Source organism: Lactuca serriola, chromosome 1, assembly GCF_051521515.1.
Source record: "Lactuca serriola cultivar US96UC23 chromosome 1, Lser_US96UC23_V15, whole genome shotgun sequence".
In the NCBI taxonomy this organism is placed as follows: Eukaryota; Viridiplantae; Streptophyta; class Magnoliopsida; order Asterales; family Asteraceae; genus Lactuca; species Lactuca serriola.
Genome location: NC_136408.1, coordinates 4,231,673 through 4,259,517, shown reverse-complemented (window position 1 = coordinate 4,259,517; position 27,845 = coordinate 4,231,673). Strand labels below are relative to the sequence as shown.

General features: G+C 33.7%; 1 protein-coding gene and 1 long non-coding RNA gene across 4 annotated transcripts; one reads left to right on the top strand and one right to left on the bottom strand.

Moving 5' to 3' along the window:
* Positions 1-1,399: 1,399 nt before the first annotated feature.
* Positions 1,400-2,576, top strand: LOC145086125 (protein PHOSPHATE-INDUCED 1-like). The gene has a single exon (XM_079023897.1). It carries the CDS (start codon positions 1,481-1,483, stop codon positions 2,441-2,443), a length of 963 nt encoding a protein of 320 aa, XP_078880023.1. The 5' UTR covers positions 1,400-1,480; the 3' UTR covers positions 2,444-2,576.
* Positions 2,577-24,182: 21,606 nt separating this feature from the next.
* LOC145086009 (uncharacterized) lies at positions 24,183-27,596 on the bottom strand. 3 transcript variants are annotated; one of them, XR_013700282.1, is made up of 6 exons: positions 26,631-27,596; positions 26,432-26,484; positions 26,245-26,306; positions 26,035-26,119; positions 24,685-25,731; positions 24,183-24,608 (listed from the first exon to the last, which is right to left on the bottom strand). It is a non-coding gene; the product is annotated as an uncharacterized LOC145086009 (long non-coding RNA). The 3 variants fall into 3 exon arrangements; XR_013700298.1 differs by having other exon boundaries at positions 24,183-24,604; XR_013700280.1 differs by having other exon boundaries at positions 24,183-25,731.
* Between the last annotated feature and the right edge of the window lie 249 nt (positions 27,597-27,845).

Genomic DNA, 27,845 nt, shown 5'->3' with positions numbered 1-27,845 from the left:
CAAAATGTAGGTTGTAAAGGATCCCGTAATATGTGAAATTTTTGTGGTTTATATTTTATTGGAGAAAAAAATTTGTGTTATCCTTAATAAAAATTTCTGTTTCTACCCTGTATTACCTGATGAATATTGGATAATGCCGTTAAATTTTCAATTTTTAATTTTTAAAGAAAAAAAGCCATTAACTGCGCACCTGGATGTCACGAGAAGTGTGCGTGAGTCAGCGCCTCGGATCCTCTTACAGGTTACAGCTGTGCACCCGACCCAATTTCCAACATTCACAAAGCATACACTGGGCGCCAGCTGGGAAGTGTTAGAATTACTCTTCCTCCCAAATTTCAAATTTATCCACAATGCCCATATTCAAATTCAATTATTCATATCACTATCAAAAATTCAAAATATCATCCACACACATTTTCGTCTTTTGTTTTTTCCCAATTCTTCAAATAGGCTGCAACTTTCTCCTTCAGTTCATAACTTAAACGCATTTTTTTCTTATCGTATTTGATTATCTTTTGTTTTAAATATATAATATAAGTCGTTATAGAAACTCAACACTGAAACAAAAAAACCGTAACCTAAAATGTTCATTTTAACCCATAGATGGAATGATATTATTAAAATTCTTTTAATAGTTCACCAATGAAAACCTAATACATACAATAATTAGTTGATAATATAAAATAAAGTGAATCCAAAATCTTTCTTCTTATAAATCCATAGATATTAGATAATATGACAATTGTGGGTAAACTAACTACGGAGTAGAGCAAATGGAATAGAAAAGATACATTTATCTCTAGTTTACTCTTATTTATGCACATTGTATTTTAAAGGGGATAGTCATAAATTTTATCAAAATTGTATGATGTATGTAATAATTTGACCAAATGTTTTACTCATAATGATTATATTTCTTAATATTGCTTTTGCAAACTGCAAATTCGTTTTATGAATGCACGTCTAAAATGATCGGTTAACCTATTTATGGTTTTTATTTATACCTTTATAATATCATATCTATACTAAGTTTTTTATTTAATAAAAAAAAAAGTATTGTTAAAACCCATCTCCGATTATAAACTTCTTCAATTATGAATTTGTTCTGTAAATAGTATTTAATTTTAGTTTACGTATTTATTGAATAATAGGTTAAAATAGTTGCATGTATCTTATTATCTATATATCCATAAATATTAATTGAAAAGAGCGTGAATATTTGAATTTTGCATCCATTAATAACTACAAACCCGTGTGGGACTGGGAACATGTTACAGCTGTAGGTTCTTCTTGCCTGCTAAGCAAAATGCTTTTCTTTATTATTTTTGTTCTAAAAAAAACCTAAAATTTAAATATAATTTTTTTGTTTGCACTATAAATATCCCATTTTCACCATCATCTCAATACTCACTACTCACTTCCTCACTTTACCTTTCCCATCTTTCCAATCCTCCCTCCTTTCTCTAAAACCTTCATAAAAATGGCGACTGCTCGTCGTCTGGTTCAGCTTCTCTTTGTAGTCTCCATCTTCCACGTCTCCTTTGCTGGGAGACGACTCACTGAGTTAGTCAGCGACGCGTCTAACCTTTTGCAATACCACAACGGTGCTCTTCTCACCGGAGATATCTCCGTCAATTTCATCTGGTATGGCAACTTCAAACCGTCGCAGAAAGCCATTGTCTCCGATTTCATCACCTCACTCTCCTCCGGATCCGGAGTTTCTCCAAAATCTCAGATCGAACCATCCGTCGCCACGTGGTGGAAGACCACCGAGAAATATCAGATGAAATCAAAGAAGCAACGTTCACTTACACTCCGACTCGGTAAACAAATATCCGACCCGGCTTATTCTCTTGGAAAGTCGTTGACGGACGAGCATCTGGTTCAGTTAGCTTCCAAAGGGGAGTCAAGGAACGCTGTTAACGTCGTGTTAACGGCATCCGACGTGGCAGTTGATGGGTTTTGCTCCAGCAGATGCGGGACCCACGGATCCTCGTCATCATCTTCGAAGATTCCGAATGGGAAAGGAAAGAATAACAAATTTGCGTACATCTGGGTTGGTAACTCGGAGACTCAGTGTGCGGGTCAATGCGCGTGGCCATTCCACCAGCCGATCTACGGACCACAGGCTGCACCGCTGGTGGCACCCAACAACGATGTCGGTCTCGACGGAATGGTCATTAATTTGGCCGGTTTGTTGGCGGCTACAGCCACCAACCCATTTGGAAACGGGTATTATCAGGGGGATGCAAGCGCACCCTTAGAAGCTGCATCCGCATGTCCTGGTGTGTATGCTAAAGGAGCTTATCCTGGGTACGCAGGGGATTTGTTGGTGGACTCGACAACAGGTGCAAGTTATAATGCACATGGTACAAACGGCAGAAAGTACCTGCTTCCATCCTTATACGACCCATCATCCTCAACTTGTTCCACATTGGTTTGATTAAAACTCAAAGTCATATTAGAGCATAGCGACTAGTCGAGAGAAAAAAAAAATAGAACTATTGTAAAATCATAAATTCATTTATTTATTTTATTATTATTATTATTATTAATGGATACTGAATTATAGTAAATTTGTTTTTCACTCGAATTTTAATTGAAGTTACTAATGCATGAATTGAGATCATATGGTTAATTAACAATTGAAGGTTCTCTCTTTTAAATTCTATCGTGCAAAACTGATCTGTGTTGGACTTAAAAACTGATGTGTTGAATTCAACACTGTCTACGGATTGAAGCCTGGCCTGGCCCAAAAAAGCCCGGGTGAAGCCTGGTTTTAAAGTTTTGAAATTTATGTCGTGTCGACACATATTGTTTCGAGCACATTTAATTATGGGAAATTCGTAAAAAAGTCTATTTACTTTGGTTCTATTCATAAAAAAAAAATCATTTTTATTTTATTATTTGATTTAACCATTGAAATCAATAAATAATTACAAAATAACCCTTTTAATTGTCTAATATCGATTTTAAAGTTTAAATTATAAACAAAAGAAATTCATGAATAACTTTTTCGTTATAATTGTTTAGTATCGGTTTTAAAGTTTAAATTATAAACAAAAGAAATTCATGAATAACTTTTTGGTTAATAGGATTAAAGTTTAATGATTTTTTTGGAGATTTTCTTATATATATATATATATATATATATATATATATATATATATATATATATATATATATATATATATATATATATATATATATACTAAATTTGTTTAAAAAAAATTATATTCTTTTATTTAAAAAACTAAAAATAAAAATATATTTTTTTTATTAAAAAACATAATAATGATCATTTATATGTCATTTTTGGATTTTTTTTGTACTTTTTTTTAACAAATATCATAACTATAAATTATAAAGATATCATATATATATATATATATCCTATATAGCTTAAAACTCTTGTGGTTTGGGGAGTGGAGCTTTAACTGTAAGGCATACTGCTTTAAAATTTGTCTCATGAAAAGTGACAGAACATGAGAAAATGTACATGGAAAATTAACACATATTTATACCATTCTCATTTGATACTTTTTGTTTTTTTGCGACAGATGTTGTGGAGCTCCTTAATAGAGTCTTATGAGTTATGCAGAGTAATGTTTTGCTATTTGAAAAGAAGTTGCGGCGCAACTTGTTATCTGTTTATCATCTTCGTCTATGTAAAAGTTTATTTGAAAAGATGATCATGGTTGCTATGGTTCTTAGAAACTGGCTAAATCTACAATAAACGGTTATAATAATGTTTTTTTTCATTATTTATAAATACGATAGAAAGGTTCAATGATAAATCAACTATATATATATATATATATATATATATATATATATATATATATATATATATATATTCAAATAGTTAAATATATACCCTTAACAAAATATATTATCTTTGTTAATTATCTATAAATATAATATGTTGTATATTAGTATAGTCAATATTTTGTTCCTAGAAATAAGGTTTGACTCCTTTGTATTAAACACATTTATGCCTCTATATTTTGTATATATTAACTGAAATGAGATTGGTAATCTTGATGAAAATATTTTATTATGGTATCAGAAGTTTAGGGTTATCTCACGCTCCATCTCCATATCTTCTCTTCTGTAAGTTCCCTACCATTCTCCTTCTTCTTTTTCTTTTCGTCATGTCTAATAACAAAACCTCCTTTCATCTGGATCTTGCGGTGTCCAACATCCGCAACCATATATCCATCATTCTTGATTACTGCATGATCTCATAAGGTCCTTCATCATATTATTCCTCCTCCAACTATTAAGGTCACAACTACTGCAGAAGAAAAAGAATTATGATCCACTGTTGATGCAACAATTCTCTCGTGGATTCATGCTACTATCTCTAATGATCTCTTCCACACCATTATTGAACCAGATGCTACAACCATGGAAGCTTGGAATAGGTTACGAAACATATTCCAAGTCAACAAGATTTCCAGTGTGGTTACCCTTGAAGTCGAGTTCTCCAATACCATAATGGAGAATTTTCCTAATGTTTCGGCTTACTGCCAACGCCTCAAGTCTCTTGTCGATCAGCTAAAGAATGTTGGTGCTCCTGTATCAGAAAGTCACCTTGTCATCCAAATGGTTTCGGGTCTCCCCAGAGCTTATAGAGGTGACGATACTTTAATCAGACAAAGTGATCATTTGCCTCTCTTCTAGCAGACTCGTTATACGTTAACTCTTGAGGAAGAGAGTTTCACTAAGGGGGTTGCTACATGGTCAGAATCTTCCATGGTCACATCCTTGCAATCAGAGGATTCCTTTGTTCCCAAGTCCAACTTGGATCACATGCATTACAGGGGGAAGCAATCTGGAAATTGGAAAACTGGCCGAAAATCAAGCAACGATGGAGGTTGTGGTTCCGGTATGGGTCAAGGCAGTAGTGGTGGAAGTCGTGGAAGTACACAATAGTAGCAACATGGGATGACACTTTGGAATTCACAGCACCATTAGGGATATAGTCCTTGGGGTTGGTTTCCTCAATGGGTTTTCCACCTTGCCCATATCCAACACAAGGGTGGGCTCGTGGTCCAGTACGTACCAAATAGTAGCAGGCTGGTGTTCTTGGACCTTGTCCACAACACCATCAAGCTATTGTAGCTTCACAAAATGAGGATTCCATAGCATATGCTCCAACATATATTGTAGTAGCTATGCACATTATGTCTATCAATCCACCCGATCCAACGTGGTACATGGACACCGGCGCAATATCCCACATGACGTCTTCTAATGGTAACTTCTCATCTTATTTTAATTTGAGTAATCATCATAATGGAATTATTGTAGGAAATGATCATACTATTCCAATTTGTGGTTACGATCACACTTCATTACCTGATCCTAATCTTCCTTTATCCTTGAAAAAAGTTCTACATGATCCTGAAATTAATAAAAATCCTATTTCAGTTCGGAAATTTACTTCTAACAATTTTTTAACAATTGAAATTGATCCATTTGGGTTTTCTGTGAGGGATTTTCAAACAAGGAGACAAATAACGATATGTGACAGTCATGGTGACCTTTACCCTCTTACTACTTCTAAAAGTAATCAAGCTCTACCTTCCATATATACAACCATCTCTCCTTCTCTATGGCATGACTGTTTAGGTCATCCGGGTTCTCCAGTTTTGGACACTCTTAGGTACAATAAAATCATTGATTGTAATCGTTATTCATCTTCTAGCATTTGTTGCCTTTGTGTTCTTAGGAAACATGTCAAGTTACCGTTTGTTGTGTGTAACGCCTGCAAATCCGGGCAAGCCAATTTAGAGATAATAAGTATTAAAATGATTTTTTGATAGAAGAATATTTAGAGTAAATAATCTTAACCAAGTTATAGTATATGTCACAAGGATTCTGTACATATAAAGAGCGCTAAAATCCAACATATAACGAAGAAGTTATGACCTATTGAAGTTTTGCGATTAAATCGGCACGACACCGCGTATCGTAAAAAGTGAATTTTTGACAAAATACTTTTAAGCCTTAGCAATCTAAATGAAAGTCATAAAATATGTTAAACAAAGAGCATGCATATCGAGAACATCCAAATCTGACTTCGTTTGAGGAATTTATGATTTTTCAAATATTTTGCATAACATTATACAACCCGAAAATCAAATTTTAGATCGATTGATTTTTAGCCGACACAACCTAAATGAGAATTGAAGATCTCATTAATAGAAGTTCAACGATATAAAGACAGCCGAAAAAGGACGTCAGATGACAAAGCTATGAATTTTTAATGGACTTTAACTGTCTAAGGCTATTAAAATATAAATTTAAAAATAAAATCAAAATTAGCCGACGGAGTCTAAACTAAACTTATAGATCACATCGCTACCTACGCTTGGATATAAAAATCGTCAAAAAGTGGAGCTTGTATGCAAAAGTTATGGATTTTAGAAGATAATTAAATTTTGAAGTAACCAGTGAGTGACATGTGTCACGATCTGAGCTACTGCTTCTTCTCCACGGCTTTACACGAGACCGAGACACGTAGCACATTACGCCCAACGTAATTTTGAGTACACTCAGTGTAACCCTTAAAAACCCATTGCGCTCAACGTAATTCTCGAGTACGCTCAGCATACTTGGTGCTGGCAGCCTATAAATAGAAAGCGTTTTCACTCTTTTTCTCACATCTTTTCACCCATTTCTCTCCCAAACATCCACAAACCCTCAAGGATTTCCCCCCAACAACTCCTAAGTGTTAGTAGTGAGTCCCGAAATGCCAGAATGTCTCGAGAAGAAGAGCTTTCGGCTCAGAAGTTCTGCTCGTGCAGAGCCCGGTTCCCCGCTAAACTCTATTGTAAATTAGTTATGCTTACCATACTTTAAGTATAACTTATTTTTAAGTCCATTATTGTTATTATCAGCCTATAAACAATATTTATCAGTGATTCCAAGTCGTTATATTGATTGATTTACTTACGGGGATGATGTATAGGCTGTGATTTAGTGAGGTGTTTAAAGTGGGCTTTCCAAACAGTATACTTTGTATACCAAACAGACCCTACCTCCGATGTGATCCTACCAGGTTGTTCCTTACTTGATAGATCATGAAAGTAGACTTTGAGTTAATGATAATTCTAGAGTAATAATTAGTCGCAATAAATATTATACTAAAACTTAGTGATAATAATACTAGGTTACGTCGACGAAAAAGACAATTGCTAGAAGCTAGCGTTGTCCAAATTTCGAGTCATCACTTTATCAAGTGAGTGCATAGTCCCTTTCATGAACATGATTTTAATACAAGTATTAAATATATGTTAAAAGTTTATATGTGAGTTACATGCTTATTATCTAGAAATATGTGTTGTATATATATTTGATGATATACGTTATGCGAACCAGACATGGTTCTATATGTGTTGAGATGTATTTACACGATAATAATAATATAAGTATTATAAATGAGAAGATAAATGTAGTACTTAATACTCTGTATAAAATATTACACAAAATTAGGATAGTGTTGCCGAAACAGAGTTAGTATTGAAAGTTGATTATAAGCATGGTAGGCTTGCTTAGTGAAGAAATAAGACTTAACAGAGATGCTTAGTTCAATTAAGTTTGGATTTTGGGTAGTATCTTATTAAGGGTACGTGTATGATCGGAATAGAGAGTAGAAACTCTGTTCGAGGAGATTGATGATCGATGGAGTATGTCCTACGTACAAAAGTACTTTCTATGTACTAAGTCCTTTTTCAAAGCTCTGTGTCGTAGGTGCTGCTTGTGTCGGGATATTATTATGTTCTAGGGTATGAGTCTTACTTATACGAGGGTACTATAATGTGTCAGACGTACTATCATGTACAAAGTCTTTTTTGACACTATTGTGTGTCGGGGTACGGGAACGTACATGAGTACTTTATTAGTATTTCCCCACACTTTTTATTTTGAAGAGCTTTGGAGTCATCGTTTCATTTATGAAGTGATCGGATGAGCTTCATGTGTCAGCGTTTCCTTTCACGAAGTAATTAAGGGAACTTCATAGACTACCTAATAGAGTGTGTCAGTAATAGACCACTAGCAAGTATGTCTGATGTTGTATTGTCGGATAGGGTGAGTCTGGGGGTAAAATACTTCACGATGTCAGACCACTGCTATGCACAACTATCTAGATAACCACCCCTAACTTAAGTGTCTTCTTTTTTACAAACGGAGGTTCGTGGTGAAACTTATTCCATTACCCTCATTTGATGTATTTATTGATCCTCATTGCCAGAGAATTTCCAAAGCAGTGTTGTAAGTTTGTTGTCATATTGATTCTTTAGGCTAGATCTTGTAAGATCGTTGTATAGGATATATACATGGGAATCAACAAGATGGGATAAATTGTTTTAGCGATATGTTATATCTGTGTTAATGATAATAGTTGGATTTGAAGGTTTGAGATATACATTATTATCAAATAGTGGGATTGAAATCCCTTTGTACTCACCAGGTTTCCCAACCTGACCCACTTAGTTTATTGTATCACATGTGGCTTTATGAAAGATACATTATGCTGAGAGATTCAAGGAGTATTAGGCCACTAGTTTAATTACTGTAAGGCTTGTAATATTTCATAATGCTTATGTTTATGTATTAACGATGATATAAATAAAATACATTCTTCGGAAATTCTTTGATAATACATTTATCATATTTTTGGAAAAAAAATCCGCAACCTCATTCTTCAAAAAGGATACTATGATTTTTAAATTAGCATAAACAAATCGGTGTTTTTTTTTGCCGTGAAAATAGGGATGTCATAGCTGATATCAAAGCATTAGTTTAAGCGAACTAGGAGTAAGGATTTATTTCTAGACTTAAACTTAGAATCCTAAGTGATGAATGTGAGATGAGTGTCTTCTATATTTAGCATGTATGCCAGAATAGACACAAGCACTAGCTTATTTAAGGGAGATGCCTAAATTGATTTTATGTGCTAAATGATTTATGTTATAATATGCCTTATATGCTTTATGATGCTATCAGATCGATGTTCTATTGCCGACCGGACCTGTAAATTTTATGTGTTCAGATTTCTAAATGTTTAATTACGGTATTAGAACTGGCATATAACTTTTTGGAGTGATAAAAAGATTTATACGTCTGTCGTAAATAAAGATTTCCCTATCTTAATTCTCGTCCCTGTACACTAAACATCTGCTAGAGTGTATAGATCGAAACTGTGAGAACTCACAGCGGATTACGAAATGCTAATGGACACCAAAAATCTAAACCACGAGTGATTGATCGTGCACCAGATGTAGCAGCTACACCCGGGCCAATAACGATGATAGGAGTTCAAGCAATGATTCAGGCTTTGATGGCCGAAAAAAGGGAGGAGATGAGGCAAATGTTTCTTAATAGGGATGAACCTATTGTACCCATTGTACAACCTGAACTGAATATAGAACAGTCAGAGGAAGGAAACTATAGTCAAACAGTGAGTCAAGGTGAGCCAGGTATGGTTAGAAGAAACCAACTCAATGGAGGAAATGATGGATGTGGATGTAAGTACAAGGATTTCAGGACATCCAAGCCACCAAGTCTTTCTGGAAGCCCAACACCGGTGGAAGTCATGGATTGGATCTCCGAGATGGAGATGATGTTTGAAAGTTGCGACTGTAGCAACAAACAAAAGACCGTTCTTGCAGTTACACTGTTGAAGACTGGGGTATTAAGCTGGTGGAAGCTATTAGCTGATACCATGCCTAAGGAAGAAGCTAGGAAGATGTCTTGGGAAGTCTTTTGGTGCAACTAAAAATACAGTACTACTCCGAGCAGGATCTATTGGAGATAAACAACGAGTTTCAGAATCTAAAGAAGGGAAGAATGAGCGTCACCGAGTGTGCTACAAGTTTTACGGAGAAAATGAAGCTTGTTCCTTATTTAGTTCCAAATAAACTCTCCAAGGTCAACAAATTTTCCAATGGATTACTAGTAGACTTCGGTCTAATGGTCAAACAAGCAACCACCTTGAAAGTCGTAATCTGGGCAACTAAGAATGTAGAGACCCAGATAAGAGAAAAGGGTCTAGAAAAAGATAAGGAGAAAAGAGGAAGCTTGAGGGATCCTCAAGATCCGATAAGAAATGTAGATTCTCAAAGTCCAACTTGGATAACCAAAATTATGGGGTAGTGGTGGAGCCTAGTGGTGTGAGAAGTGCAAGAAGAAGCATTATAGGAGATGCGACGTAGAAGTAACTTGCTATAAATGTGGGAGGATCGGTCACTATTCCAAGGATTGTACATTTAATGATAAGGTATGCTACATATGTGCAGACAAGGGGCATATATCAAAAGATTGTCCAAAGGAAAATGAAGTATAAAGACCGAATGCGTCGAAGCCAAAGGCAAGAGCATTCCATATGATCCTTGATGAAGCAGGTGACGATGCAAGGGATTAGGAGTAAGGATCTATAAAGTAACCATATAGAAAGTATCATGTGGTGTAGCTTAATATGAGAGGCATAGTGTAGGGTGAACTTGAATACCTATGTAATCGTTTCAAGAAATTATATAAACCCTAGTTATGTTATCCGATGTGTTAAATGACTATGTGAAATTCTTGTATGGTGACTTGCTGAACTAAGAGGCAATACTTGGGAAAAGTAGGGGTGTAAGTGAGCCGAGCTACTCGCGAGCTACTCGGGATCGACTCGTTAAAAGCTCGACTCGAGATTGAATTAAACGAGCCCGAGCCGAGCTCGAGCCCAAATATGAGGCTCGTTTATTAAACGAGCTCGAGCCGAGCTTCAGCTAGTGGGCTCGCGAGCCTAAATGAGCCTAAACGAGCCTATATATATATATATATATGTGTGTGTGTGTGTGTGTATATATATATATATATATATATATATATATAGGCTCGTTTAAGCTCGTTTAGGCTCGCGAGCTCACTAAATTGTTCACGAGCCGAGCTCGAGCTTCATTTTAAGGCTCGAATCGAGCTCGAGCTCGAGCTCGAGCTTCTTCAAATTAAACAAGCCGAGCTCGAGATTGGTTAGGATCGGGCTTGGCTCGGCTCGTTTAGACCCCTAGGGAAAAGTATGAGTAGGTGTGAAAGGTAGTATAGGTCTATACTACCGGAAGAACAAGATTCACACTTGGATCAGGGAAAGTCACAAGGTTACCAAGGTGCTAGTAATTGATTCCATTTTATTCGTGTATTTCTTTACCATCGTTTCAGTAATGACCAAGAGGATGATTGATATTCCTAAAAAAGTGGTCATATCAAATTGATTCCGAATAAGATATGTATGTTACGTGGTTTAGAGAACCAAGCTCGATGTAGCATCCGACTTAAGCCAGAAGAAGAAGTAAAAGATAATCGAAGCGATCAATAGAAGTATCACAATCGCTGTTAAAGTAAGAAGCTTGAAGCTAGAAGTACTACATGCTAGAATGTGATTATATCACAATAGAACATGAAGGAAGGTATCTTCCATTATGGAATTTGGCTCTAAAAGACCTGAGTCTAAGCATTGCATCATACGACGAGAGATCATTAGAACATGACTCATCGATCTGTTACGGTAATTGAAGTAAAGAACTTATCTTAAGTTAAGTTTGTTAAGAAATAGCAAGAGTCTCCAATAAGGATCGATTTTTTAAGTCGAAGATTATGATTGAAAGTCACACATAGGATAAAGAGCGGGTGCAAGATTACGCACCGCCAACAGTCAAGGAGTTCTAGAGTTAGATACTCATTTGGACATAAGAGTTACGATTACCACCTAGGATGGAAAGGAAACATACGAAGTCATTATACAAGCCCTATTTTGTTGATGATTCCGGGACATAAGTGTAACACCCGCAAATTCAGGCTAGTCAATTTAGAGACAATAAACATAAAAAATTACTTTTTATAGAAGATTATTTAGAGTAAATAATCTTAACCAAGTTATAGTATATGTCACAAGGATTCCGTACATATAAAGAACGCTGAAATCCGACTTATAACAAAAAGTTATGAACTGTCGAAGTTTTGCGATTAAACTGGTACGACACTGAGTATCGTAAAAAGTGAATTTTTGACAAAATCCTTAGCAATATAAGCGAAATTCATAGTATACGTTAAACCGAGTGCGTGCATATAGAGAACGTCCAAATCAGACTTCGTTTGAAGAAGTTATGATTTTTCTAAAATTTTGCATAGCGGTATACAGCCTGGAAATCAAATTTTTAGATCGATCGGATTTTATCCGACACAACCTAGACGAGAATTAAGGATCTCGTTAATAGGAGCTCAACGATATAAAGACAACCGAAAATGGATGTCGAATGACAAAGTTATGAATTTTTAACGGACTTTAACTGTATAAGGTTGTTAAAATATAAATTTAAAAATAAAGTCAAAATTAGTCGATGGAGTCTAAACAAAAGTTGTAGATCACATCGCTAACTACGCGTGACTATGAAGAACGTCAAAAACGGAGCTCGTATGCAAAAGTTACGGATTTTAGAAGATAATTAGTTTTTGGAGTAACCAGCGAGTGACACGTGACACGATCTAAGCCACGACTTTGCACGAGATTGTGAAACGTGGCACATTACGCCCAACTTAATTTTGAGTACGCTCAACGTAACCCCTAAAAACCCATTACGCTCAGCGTACTCGGTGCTGGCAACCTATAAATAGAAGTCGTTTTTCACTCTTTTTCTCAGATCTCTTCACTCATTTCTCTCCCAAACACCCCAAACCCTCAAGGCTTTTCCCCTCGAACCTCCTAGGTGTAAGTAGCGAGTCCCGGAGCGCTAGAAGGCCCCAAGAAGAAGAGCTTTCGGCTCAGAAGTTCTGCCCACGCAGAGCCCGGTTCCTCACTAAACTCCCTTGTAAGTGAGTTATGCTTACCATGATTTAAGTATAACTTTTGTTTAAGTTAATTATCATTATTATGAACCTATAAACAAGATTTATCAGTGATTCCAAGTCGTTATACAGATTGATCTACTTACGGGGATGATGTCTAGGCTGTGATTTAGTGAGGTGTTTAAAGTGGGCTTTCCAAACAATATACTTCGTATACCAAACGGACCCTACCTCCGATATGATCCTACCTGGTTGTTCCGTACTTGATAGATTGTGAAAGTAGACTTTGAATTAATGATAAATCTAGACTAATAATTAGTCGCAATAAATATTAGACTAAAACTTAATGATAATAATACTAGGTTACATCGACAGAAAAGACAATTGCTAGAAGTGAGCGTTGTCCGAATTTCGAGTCATAACTTTATCAAGTGATTGCATAGTCTCTTTCATGAACATGATTTTAATTCAAGTATTAAATATATGTTGAAAGTTTATATGTGAGTTATATGCTTATTATCTGGAAATATTTGTTATATATATTTGACGGATAGGGTGAGTCTGGGGGTAAAATACCTCACGATGTCAGACCACTGCTAGGCACAGTTATCTAGATAACCACCCCTGACTTTATTGTCTTCTTTTTTACGAACGAAGGTTCATGGTGAAACTTATTCCATTCCCCTCATTTGATGTATTTATTGATCCTCGTTGCCAAGGAATTTCCGAAGCAGCGTTGTCAGTTTGTTGTCATATTGATTCTTTAGGCTAGATCTTGTAAGGTCGTTGTATAGGATCTATACGTGGGAATCGACAGGATGGGATAAATTGTTTTAGAGATATGATATATGTGTGTTAATGATAATAGTTGGATTTGAATGTTTGCGATATACATTATTATCAAATTTTGGGATTGAAATCCTTATGTACTCACCATGTTTCTCAACCTAACCCACTCGGTTTATTGTATCACAGGTGGCTTTATGAACGATACATTATGCTGAGAGATTCAAGGAGTATTAGGAAACTAGTTTAATTATTGTAAGGCTTGTAATATTCGTTATGCTTATGTTTCTGTATTGACGATGACATCTCAATGATTTAATATAAATAAAATACATTTTTCGGAAATGCTTTGATAATACATTTATCATATTTTTGGGACAAATTCCATAACCTCATTCTTCAAAAATGATACTTTGATTTTTTCAATAAACATAAACAAATCAGTCTTTTCTGGCCGTGAAAATAGGGATGTCACATTGTGTCTAATTCTAATACTACTATGTCGTTTGACATTATTCATAGTGATCTTTGGACTTCTCAAACTTTGAGTTTAATGGGGGCATAAATGTTACGTTTTTTTCTTCGATGATTATTCAAATTTTTATGGACTTATACGGTAGCTAAAAGATCGAAAGTCTTTGACTGGTTTCTAGAATTGAAGTCTCATACTCTGACCCACCGAATGTTAATGTTATTCGTTCCATGTGGATTTTTAATCATAAAGAAAAATCTAATGGTATGTTTGAGAGGTATAAAGCCCTTCTTGTAGGTGATGGGAAAACACAACAGGTTGGTATAGATTGTGGCGAAACGTTTAGCTCGGTCATCAAACCAACTGTGATTCGTATGGTTCTTTCTTTTTCACAATGCATGGAATATTCATCATTTGGATGTAAAAAATGCATTTTTTCATGGTGAGTTACATAAAACAGTGTACATGCATCAATCTTTGGGTTACCGAGATCGGAATAAGTCGGATCATGTTTGTCTTTTGTGTTAGTCCTTATATGGACTTAAGCAGGCACCTCGTGCATGGTATAAGCGATTTGCAGATTATGTCATTTCTCTTGGGTTCACTAATAGAAAGTGTGAAAACTCTTTATTTGTTAATCGAAAGGGATCTTACATGGATTATATATTGTTATATGTTGATGACATTATTCTCACTGCTCCAGCTAATGCTTTACGTCTTTCTATCATGGAGTTTCTTAGCTCGAAATTAGTTATGAAAGATCTTGGGCCTTTGAATTACTTTCTTGGCATAGCCATTTCTAGACATAAAGGTGCTATGTTCCTTTCACAATGCAAGTATGCCAAGCAAATAATTGAGTGGGTCGGAATGTCTTCCTGCAAGCCTTCCGCTACACCAGCCGATACAAAGTAGAAGGCTAGTGCTACTTCGGGTACTCATTTTGAGGATCCTACTCTATATAGGAGCCTTGTCAGGACACTTCAGTATCTTACATTTACTCGTCCTTATATCTCTTACTTAGTTCAACAAGCATGTTTACATATTCATGATCTGAGAATGGATCAAATGCAAGCCCTCAAGCGCATTCTTGGGGTATTGTAACACCTGGTTCTTGGTATGTATTTTAATCTAAGTATTTTTTCATTTTTAGATGGGACTCGGCGAGTGGTAGGCCCAACTCGCCGAGTAGAGTCGAGATACTGAGCACGTTTAAGTTGGCAACTCGGCGAGTCCGCCAGTCTGGAAGAAACCCTAGATCCACGGGTTTTGCATCCTATTTAAACCATGTTATGATCCCCAAACTCGCATCCTTCACCCTCATAACGTCATTTAGCAAACCCTAGCCATTATTTGGGCATTTTGAGCATATATTGTGTATCTTTTGAAGTTTGGAGAAAAGAAAGAAGGAAGGACTATAAGGGAAGGTGAGAAGCAAAGATCTGGAGTCCAATCCAGAGTTTGTTGAGGTATAATCCGAATCTCTTCTGTTTCTATGATGATCTTCCATTAGAAATCCCATTTAGGCCATTTTTATCCACTCCCTAGCTTGATTGTTGTGGAGAAATCGTATTGAGTTGAATAGCCAGTGGAACTAGCTGGGTTTGAGCTTAAAAAGCCCAGATCTACCACCTTTATGGAGCCGTTTTATATGAAAACTCTAGATTTACTCTTTTAAGTGTCTTTTGAGCCTTTAAATCCCTTTTCATGCATATGTACACGTAAAGTTGGAAACTTTACGTGGTAAACAAGCCTTAGAAACTCAGATCTATAAATTGTATGCAACGGTTTTGAGCAGAATCGATTGTATAGAAGTTGCATGCAACCGACTCGGCGAGTCGTTCTTCAGACTCGGCGAGTCGGGTCGCGAGTCCTCGAGTTCCCCCCTTCTATGTTTTATGCCGGGTGGAACCGGTGAGTTTTAGGTGGACTCAGTGAGTTGGAGACCGGACTCATTCATGGAGGGACTCGGCGAGTCAATGCCCTGACTCGGCGAGTCCAAGGCAATCTTTAGATCTCAAGAACAGACTCGGCGAGTTGTTCATATAACTCGGCGAGTCCCAGTTGGAGTGTTCATATGATGAAGGAGAACTCGACGAGTTGCTCATACAACTCGGCGAGTCGGATGCAGATTGACTAAGTGTTTGTATCAAAGAGGAACTTGTCGAGTATATGCCAAACTCGACGAGTAGTAGCGAGCATAATTGAGAAATGAGAGTAGGGACTCGACTAGTTGGTGGGCCAACTCGAGGAGTCAGGACAACTGTATGTTGACTTTGACCAGGGGTAAAATAGTCATTTTACAGTCATTTTACCCTCAGTATAGTTATCAATATTTGATTGAGTGTACTTATGGAAATTGTAGCCGGGGTGAAACCGGAGCCGCAACAGACAGATTCCAGAGCAGTTCATTCAACAGTTAGATTACGAGGTGAGTCTTCCTTCCAGTAGGAACGGGTCTACGGCCACAATGCCGGCATGTTTAGTTAGCAGTAGTTCCGGACCTCGGTCCGATGCAGTAGTTAGATTGCTTGATGTCTTGTGATTCAAGTATGTTTTGTATTGTGTGTTCCGGACTTCGGTCCGATGCAGTATGTAGTATATGTGCTTATGCTAGTTGATATGTCTATGCTATGCCATGTTATGCTCAGTCAGTTTCCGAACTTTGGTCCGATGCAGGGGACAAGGTCCCAGACAGTTCCGGATTTCGGTCCGATGTAGTTAGTTCTGGACTTCGGTCCGATGCAGGGGACAAGGTCCCAGTTAGTTCCGGACTTCGGTTCGATGCAGTGGGCAAGGCCCAATATGTGTTTATATGTTATTGTATGGTATGTGGTAGTTTGAGGGAGCTCACTAAGCTTCGTGCTTACAGTTTCAGTTTTGGTTTCAGGTACTTCCGCAAATAAAGGGAAGAGCTTGGGATGATGGCATCACACACACCACAACTTCAGTTTTTGTCCTAGGAGTTGACTAGCTTTTTATTGACATGATTTGATACAATTTTCTTGTGATACTTTGTTATGGTTTTGGATACATTGACGTATGGGTTTTATTTTATGGTATTGATCTAATGATTTTAGTAATGATTAAACAAAAAATTTTGGGTCGTATTGTGGGACGTTACAGGTATATTCAAGGTACACTTAATCATGGCATCCACATCTGTGTGTATTCCATTTCATCGTTGATTTCTTATATTGATGCGGATTTGGGTGTTGCCCTGATACACGGCATTCTACGTCTAGCTATTGCTTTGGGTGATAATTTGATTCCATGGTCATTTAAGAGACAACCTACTCTTTCTTGATCGAGTGTCAAAACCAAGTATTGGGGCGTGGCAAACATCGTATACATATCGTATTGATAATGAAACTTGTTGTTGGAATTGCATTGTTCGATTAAGAGCGCTATAATTGTTTATTGTGATAATGTGAGTGCAAAATATTTATTAGGTAATTCGTTGTAACATCGTCGTATAAAGCATATTGATATGGATATTCATTTTGTACGGGAAAAAGCCGTGCGTGGTGAAGTTCATGTTCTTCATGTACCTTCTGAATATCAAATCGCGGATATTTTCACCAAGGGTCTTCCGCGTGTTCTTTTTAAAAAATTTCGAGACATTTTCAGTATATTAGTTTAGTCAATATTATGTTCATAGAAATAAGGTTTGTAAACTAATATACGGCATAGTATATTTACATACAATTAACAATCTTTACAAATCATTAACACATCAACTGTCGGATTTAGTATATATCCAGGGGTACTTTAAAAAATTCAGAAGTGTAATTTTTTCCGGAATTTTTTTTCTTATTGCGTATTATGCGATTCTTTTTGTCGTGATACCCCTTTACTTGTCGAAAATACTCCTTTACTTTGATCTGAATCCGCCACGGAACACATCTTTAATCATTAACCCATCTAAAGTTCTACTTCTAACAACCATCTAAGCCTGCAAAACTATGATTATTTTCCTATATACCCATACCACGATAATGTTTAGCCATTTGTGAATACTAAATATTACTATAATTTATCATTTATAAAAAATAGGGGCAATTACTAATTTAGCCAAATTAAGGAAGTCATTATCAATTTATAGCCAAAAATTAGTAAATGTCCAAATATAGCCCACGAAACCGTAGGTTTCGATATTCGTCTATTGTTTCGCCAAATCGTCACTGTTTCGTGTTTTGTATAAAAAAAATTCTTTTTTAGGATACAAAACCGTTGGTTTTTTAAAACCTACGGTTTTAGGTGAAAAATACGTTTTTTTTTTTTTTTTTTTTTTGAATTTACTGCTTTGGGGGTTTTAACTAAAAAAAAGGGAAACCATAGGTTTCGAGAGGAAACCGTAGGTTTTAAAAAACCTACGGTTTTGTATCCTAAAAATGATTTTTTTTAAACAAAACATAAAACAGTAGACGATTTGGCGAAACAGTAGTCAACCTATAGTTGACTACTCTTTTATAAGCTATTTTTGACTAAGTGGTTTTTTTGTTATTAAAATTTTTAATAAGTAATTAAGAATTATGGCCAAATTTTGTATTTTCCCCTAAAAAAATAAATAAAATACGAAAAGGAAGCAAGTGAGGGATGAGGAGAACAAGTGGGGCTCGTTTAGTTTGTCGTTTAGGCCAGAAAGTGGCTGACAAGTACCAACCCCATTCTTATTTTGTGTGACCACCCAATTAGCTGTCTCCTACGAACCTCCCCATATAACACGCTAACGTTTTATTTTTTAAATTATGAGACTTAGCTTGTATTCTTTTTCTATATCAATGTCACTCATTAATACAATATATATATATATATATATATATATATATATATATATATATATATATATATATATATATATATATATATAGCTGTTGTGTATCTGATTATCCTTATTTATACGACTTATATATCGTACTTTAGCTTATACAAAATAGATATAAACTTTTGATTGTAAAATTTCATTAGTTTTGTAAAAGAAATTAAAATTTTATGTATGTAAATAAACTAAAAGTTACAGCTTTTTTGGAAATATATATATATATATATATATATATATATACATATATATATATATATATATATATATATATATAGAAAGTTAGATTCAAATGTTTCTACTATCTATTATGTGCATATATAATTGATTATGAACTAATTATTTTAGTTATTTTAAAAAATTAATTAATACATATTAAATGTTGGATAATTAATTAATACTCGTTATATCTTCAACATGTAATATACATTAATTACTTTATTAAAATAACTAAAATGGTTGGTCTACAATCAATACTACATACACATAATAGATACCTAGTACACAATAACCTAACCCAAGAGAGAGTTAGGCTCAAATGTTTCTACTATCTATTATGTGCATATATGATTGATTCTGGACCAATCATTTTAGTTATTTTAAGAAAAATAATTAATGCATATTAAATATTAGATAATTAATTAGTACTCATTATATCTTCAACATGTAATATGCATTAATTACTTTTTTAAAATAGCTAAAATTATTGGTCCACAATCAATCTTACATATACACAATATATATATATATATATATATATATATATATATATATATAAAGTTAGGTTCAAATGTTTCTACTATCTATTATGTGCATATATAATTGATTATGAACTAATTATTTTAGTTATTTTAAAAAAGTAATTAATACATATTAAATGTTGGATAATTAATTAATATTCATTATATCTTCAACATGTAATATGCATTAATTACTTTATTAAAATAACTAAAATGATTGGTCCACAATCAATACTATATACACATACCAGATAGCTAGAACACAATAACCTAACCTGAGGGAGAATTAGGTTCAAATGTTTCTACTATTTATTATGTACATATATGATTGATTATGGACCAATCATTTTAGTTATTTTAAGAAAATAATTAATGTATATTAAATGTTGGATAATTAATTTGTACTCATTATATCTTGAACATGTAATATGCATTAATTACTTTTTTAAAATAGCTAAAATTATTGGTCCACAATCAATCTTATATGTACACAATAGATAGCTAGAACACAATAACACAACAATATATATATATATATATATATATATATATATATATATATATATATATATATACTAGGTGTGAGCCCTATGTATTACATGAGTGTATTTAAAACAATTAAATATATATAAACATTTGAGAAATTTGAATTTATATGAAAAATGAGAAAAATATTGAATTACTAAAATTAAAGTGTTTTTTTTTCTCTTTTAAATTTAAACAAATCATTTAAATAAAATAATCAAAGCAAATTAATGAGATTTTATTTTAAAATTTTGAAATTATAAGGAAAGTCAATTAATGAAATTGATATGCATTTATTATTAAGTTTTAAGTACCATATGAAATTTAATAAAATAGGAAAACCACAAAAATTACATATGAAATAAAAATTAATTCAAAATAACCACAATATGACATGTGGCAAAATGAATCAGAGTGTGACAAGTTGCAAAAAAAGCTTCTTTTATTAAAGAAATATATATATATATATATATATATATATATATATATATATATATGTGTGTGTGTGTGTGTGTATGTATAGGAGTAGGATCAAATGAGAACACCAAAAAGATTGAGAACGCGAGAACAAAGTATATTCATTTGCGATTCCATGTATTCATTTGTAGAGAAATGATAAATTTTTACGCCTTTAATTTCAACATTTTAGGTGCTCTCATTTGATTATATATATATATATATATATATATATATATATATATATATATATATGAAAATGATGATAATTGTGAGAATATGAAAACAATTGTGGAACGTTATATAATAAAATTCAAGATTTTAATAAAAACTTTCATAAACTTAAATACAACTATTTATGGAAAAAGAAAAATTGATTGGTAGTCGTGTGTATATTTATACTAGTTGTGAAACCCATATATTATACAGGTTGATTAAAACAAAATGTTAAATAAAAACGATTAAATGAGAAGTTTATTTGAATTTGAAATTTGAAATAAATAAAAATTATGAGAAAAAAAACATGTAAAAAATAAATAAATAGTTTATTTGAATTTGAAATTTGAAATAAATAAAAATTATGAGAAAAAAACATGCAAAAAGTAAATAAATTAAAATTATTGTTTAATTATCAGACCCGTATACTAAACAGGTTAATTATAACAAAATGTTAAACACAAAGGTTTAAACTGTAAATTTATTTGAAATTGAAATTGAAATTTAAAATTTAAAATTTGAAATTAATATCATTATGGTAGGTTTAATTTATGGAAACTAATTAATAATATATTAGAAATGGAAAATGAAATAAATGACAAGTGGAAAATAAATATATCTCTAAATTATGAGAAAATGACATGTGACAAATTGAATGAGAGAAAGACATGTGGCAAAATCATTATTATTTATTAGCGTGTATATATATATATATATATATATATATATATATATATATATATATATATATATATATATATATATATATATATATGAAAATGATGATAATTGTGAGAATATGAAAACAACTGTGGAACGTTATATTAAATATAAGATTTTAATAAAAAGTTTCATAAACTTAAATACAACTATTTATAGAAAAAGAAAAATTGATTGGTAGTCGTATAAGAGTCGTTGCTTTAATAGTTCGTCGTTCCATTACACTATCTAAGGACATGATTATTTTATTTTTCTTAAATGCCGCATAGATATAGGTTTTCTTATAATCATTTACATCCTTACATGTATTATATTTTTACATCATATTTTTTTGGTTGTTTATAGTTTTGATCTTACGATCGATTTTTTTTTTAGAGAGAAATGTATGTTCTTTTTAAATAGAATACACAACTATTATAGTTCAATACATATCAACTGAAGGCAAACGGGCAACAAACTGCACCGCTAGCCTTTTCTGGATGACAAAACAAATTCTTTTGAAAACAACATTTGTGGATCTAGGAAATATAACATTAGAATGCATGACCCATTGGACTCTATTAAGGAGCTCCACCGCTTCTGGTGCGAGAAAACCAAATGTATCGAATGCAAAAGGAACAAACACATGTTGATTTTCTCTACATGCATTTCCGTGTTTTACCACTTTACACGCAGCGGCTTTCAAAACGGAATGCGTAGCTGTGAAACCCCCGCTCCCCAAACCAACGAGAGGAGAGACCAGTAAAATCAAAACTATTTTGTATATAACCATCACCTGTAAAGGGTAGAGGCTCCTTAAGGGATATATATGTGACGTCGTCTGCGAAGTATGCTCTAAGCGAGAATATCATTTTAAAAAAATCAACATTAACTTTTTTGATTTCTGATTTCCTTTTTTATTTGTCAACCCTATAAAGTTAACCTCTATCTATTGGCATTTTTCTTGTTTTTGAAAACATTTTAATCTACGTAAGAAATTGTATACGAATATTTAGGTTTATGGATATTGAATTAAATTATTTTAAATGGATTGTTTGAAGAAGTGGGTCGGTCGGTAGGCACTAATCACTGACGAGTAGAGGCGTACTTTATTCCCTTCCTTTTCCCGTCGGCCCTGAAATGTTGGGCTGATCATATTCCCCAATCCATTACCTGACTCCTCTTATGATTTTTGCGCCGCGTTACCTTTACCCCACAATCCACCAAACACCACCACAATACTCTATTTTTGAACCACTCAATGTCAATCATACGAGTCAAATTTCATACTCTTTCCTAATTCATTTCATCTAGCACTTTCCTATTTTAATTGAATTAATATTCTTTTCTTTTCCTTCTAAAAGTTCTCAAAGATTCGTTTACATTTGGCCAATAAGACCTTAAGATAATTGTTTGAACGTAAAAACTATAGCTTCAGGTTTTAGCTAACAACTTTCAAATAGTTTCGCCAAACACACCGCAAGTTTTTCTACTCATACAACCACAAGATCTAAAACAATCCAGACATGTACTTTTTTTTTTGCTAGACTAACGTATTCAAGATAGCTCCTTATTTTTTTAAATGATAGTTTACATAGGCAATCATTAACTTAAATAATTTGATCTTCCTAAATGTCCTTATAACCTTATGCCGCATGCGAAATTTTGTAGAATCCAAATTAGGTATGTGTCTGGTGTCTAATGCTTACTCTAGAATATCTCCATATTCTCCATATATCATTAGCAACCCATTAACCTTTGAGCAGAAATCCCTTTTTTTTTTATTACACCAGTCTATAATCTATTGCCTCTTCTCATTGTCATTAATCTTCCTGACTAGACCAATTGCAAAAGTTTTATCAAGATACAAGATTTTCTATAACTTTACAATTGATTATAAGTCCATAAGTAAATGATCACCGATGTGAGAAGTTCATATGTATCTATTTCTAGTTTTACCTATAGTATACGACCTTAAGTGGGATCATTATAAAAGACTTAAATGTGTTCTATAAAAGATATAAAAAAGGTCATGAACTCATGATACACTATGTTAAAGCTTCAATTGCATTCCAACTTCTACAAGATTCCCAGCGAAAATAATAAATAACAATCTTATTTCAATAAAGCAACATGTTTAGAGCGCTGCTTGAATTTATAGTAAGAGAATTCAAATAACCTCATGCTTTTTATTCATATTTACATTTTAACCAATTTAATATTATGATAAATGTCAGGTTTTTTTTTTCAATGATATTTAGGACACTTGTCACAATTTTAACGATTAAAAATATGGATAGATGGATATTTAGTTTTTCTTATAATAATTTTAAATAGTAGATATTTTTTAAATTCATTTTTGAAAATTAGAAACCTCTAAACGTTAATTTCCAGTTATCCTCATAATTTTACTTCCAAACCACCACTATTTGTTAAATATTTTTTAAAAACACAATTTTTTGGTTAAAGCCCCCAATCAAAACCTTAATTCTAACTAGATGCTAACCCCCGCGTTGCGGGGGTTGGAAGGTATTGTTTTTGTGTACATGTATAATAGATTGTCTTAATTGGTAGACACAGTTAAGTATGTTGCTATTCTCTGCAATCTGTCATTTTACAATTTTGATGCTTAAAATAATAAAAAGAAAGGATATTGCCCTTTGCAAGAAAAAGGATCCAAATTATATAAAGCCAAACATTAAAATGAAAATACATTATTCTATTTCAGTTTTTTTTCTAAGATATGCAAAAAAAAAAAAAAAATCCACTTAACATCAGTCTTGCTGATGTGCACTTGGCAAACTCATTAGTTCTTGCGCATCCCACTAAATGTGGAAGAGCTACTGCCATTCACGTCTGTTCCCATCACTGATTTCTTAACACCTCCTGAATAAAACCAATTGTCTGAATTTTTAATGTTTATATTAAAAAAAATTACTTGAGCCGTAGCAGTCTTGTCCATTTAAAGCTTCTTTCAAGTTCGGGTTGATCGATTCAATATTTAGCGGGGTCTCTAGCTGCCTTAGAAATAGCTTTCTCCAATTCATCCACCTTTCTATCAGCAAAATATATTTTCAGCCTACATTCTTAAATCTTTTATGGAATAACAAATTCTATGTTCAGAAGCATACCTGCCATTCAATATATGAATATATGCGAATAGGCTTAAACCAAACTAAAAGTTTACCTACAACGTTAAACCTTGTGCATGCATCCTATAGTGGGAAACAAACACATATAAAAATAACCACAAAGATAAATATAAATTTTTTAAATGCTTCAATATAAATTACATGTCTAACGTCAGGCTTAAATGCAGCTCTCTTAGCACTTGTGCAAGCCATTGATGTAGTAACTGATGTTGCGCAAATTGTGCCTACATATACATTTTTATCAAGACTCCATTATATTTTGTCGGTTTGATTATTCAAAAATCAAATCTATTATTATATTGAATAAAAGTTAAAGTTTATAAATTAAACTAAAGAATGCTGGTAAGCTTGTAGTTTGAGATCCCATATTGCAAGCCTTCCATTTAACCTGCACCATACTTCCAATTTTTTGCTTCATAATATATAATATGAATAAACAAAAAATAGAATGTCATTAAATTTTTTTAACAGTTAGCAGGATGGACAGGGGGCAAATAGACCAACTGTTATGAAAGAGAAAATGGTCAACCAACCATTTTATGACAAAATAAAAGTTTGAATCATGTAATTTAGCCACTGAACTATTTTTTTTTAGATTTTCATCATAATAGTTTTGTGGCAAAATCGTCAAAAACTAAGAGATTAATGACTAAATCAATAAAAAAATATTAGTTTAGCGGCTTAATTAGTAAATAAAGTTTTTAGACGATGAAAAAAGTATAATGGTAAAAATAAGTTGTTTTTTTTATAATTTTTATAATATCAAAACAGGTCAATTTTTAGACAGTAAAAGAAAGTATAATGGTTTAATGACTAAATAAAACAGTAAATGGCAAAATCGATAAGATTATGAAAGTACATGTGGGTTTTTTTTTTCTTAAAATTCCCCAAAAATATAACAATACCACTATGAACAGTCCTATTCGATTAGTATAAATTAGAAGGTAGAAGGTAATATGTTTTCAAAAGCATACCTTTAAACCCCTGATTCCAATTCCATTTTTTTGGCATTGCAAGAACACCTGTCTGGTAGAAAAGAAAAAAACTCATAAATGTATGATTTTGAGTATTGATTTAAATATTTAATGGTAAAATGTTGAGTTTGCATGTGTTATGATTTTGTAGTGGGTATGATCAGATACACCATTCTGAAACCCCATTGTTACGCTAACTATTCATCGGTGAACACCTGATCTGCAGTCAGACACTTACAGTCATACATAACATTTCTTTTTTGAATTACAATTGGTGCTTTAAATAGAATCCAGTATAATGGAACTTGTATATACACAAAGCTTAGGGTAGTGAAAACTCATGTACAATGGTTACTTGTATTCATGGTATTGAGAGGTTTTGTAAAATCGAGGTTGATAACAACTCTTCTGTTTGTTAATATGTTCCATTTGACAAAGCCCTAGAAATATAGGTGTCAAAAAAAAGAAATTGAAATTCAAAATAAAAATACAATCAGGGATGGTAAAAAAGCGAGTGAAAATATAGAAAATGAAAGAATAAAATTTTTATTCCTAATGGAGTAACCTTTCGCTTCACATTGGTGTAACAACTCTTATGTTTGTTAATTTGTTCCATTTGACAAAGCCCTAGAAATATGGGAGTCAAACAAAAAAAATTGAATTTCAAAATAAAAATACAATCAGGGATGGTAAAAAAGCGAGTGAAAATATAGAAAATGAAAGAATAAAATATTTATTCTTGATGGAGTAACCTTTCCCTTGACATTGATGATCCCACACCTCTATCTGTTTATGTTCCTTTCATCTACACCAAATAAAAGCCAAACATGAGAGTTTTAGACAATCACAAAAAAGAAAAGGAAGTCTATATATTAATATATCACCAATCATCAGTCCATAGCAAAGATTATGTTTTCTAAAACCCGAAATTGAAAAGAAATTAGGGCTTACATCAAGAAATTGATCAGCATCCTGCTACATCAGATCGAACCTAGCTACATCACCACGCGAAGCATAACTGTAGTTGCACCGGTAAAGGAAGTTGTAAAGAAAGTATCGTCTGCTATTTGAAGAAGGATCGACGTCTCTGATTTTGGCATGTTAAATCAGTGGTGCTCTACAGAGAGGTTCAGGAGAGCGAGGTGGAAACTGAAATAGGGAAACGGGCGGCGAAACGACACCGTTCGCACATCACACCTCAAATCTCCCAGTCATTAACTTCAGTTACAACAGTAGCCAACGACGTCGCACCATCACCAACAAAAGCACAGGTGTGTATTGTTGCTTAGCAGAATCGATAGATGAAGGAAGTTGATTCCATAGGAATAGAAAACGGTGGTTCGAGAGGAAGCGGTGGGAAGCAGGTGGAACAGGGAGGGCATGAACAAATCCACATAGACCAAGCGTTTACTTGGCAAACGAAGTTTACTCCCCATCTTCAAGGACCGGCACAACAGTGAACATGACATAAACCCTAGAAGAAGAATACATGCGAACTGCAGTGAAGTCTTTCCTTGTTGGCTACCAATTTACTCGTGCCTCTTTTCCTGGGTCACGATCACGCACACACACACAATGGGTTGTATGTGTGTTTCCCCCTGTTGCTGAATCCCTAGGTTGGATACAAACATATACACCTTTTTTGTCTTTAATCGTTCATCTGGGTAGAAGTTGAAAGATTGAGAACGGGATTGACAATGAAGAGGGTCTGATTTGCTGTCGGCGACGGAAATTGAAGATGGAGATGGAGCGAAAACTACGAACGAATCCGAGAAAAGCCCTCCATCAGACGGAGCGGTGAGAATAAGAAAGAGATGAGGTGGTTTTTGTTGAATCAAGAATACGTCGAATAGAAAATAGGTAAAGAATAAAGTTGGATTTGAAGTGTTGTAAGGTAATTGGACGGGGGAGGCGGTGAAAAGATGAGGATGCATAGAAGAGGAACACGTAGCTTGCATCCTGATGAGTCGTGTTCCTTGAATAGTTGAACTTGACCAGAGATATTGACCATACTTTTATCAGATGATTAAAAATGATAAAATTCACAAATATAAAAAGTCCAGGGGGAGAAAAGGGAAAACAATACCAAAATGGTCAATAGAGAAAATAAGTGGACCAAAATTGACTAAAGAGGGGCAAGTATACTCTTCATTTTCTTCATATATA

Excerpts from the sequence above, each read along its gene's own strand:
- LOC145086125 (XM_079023897.1), top strand. The coding sequence starts at position 1,481 with ATGGCGACTGCTCGTCGTCTGGTTCAGCTTCTCTTTGTAGTCTCCATC.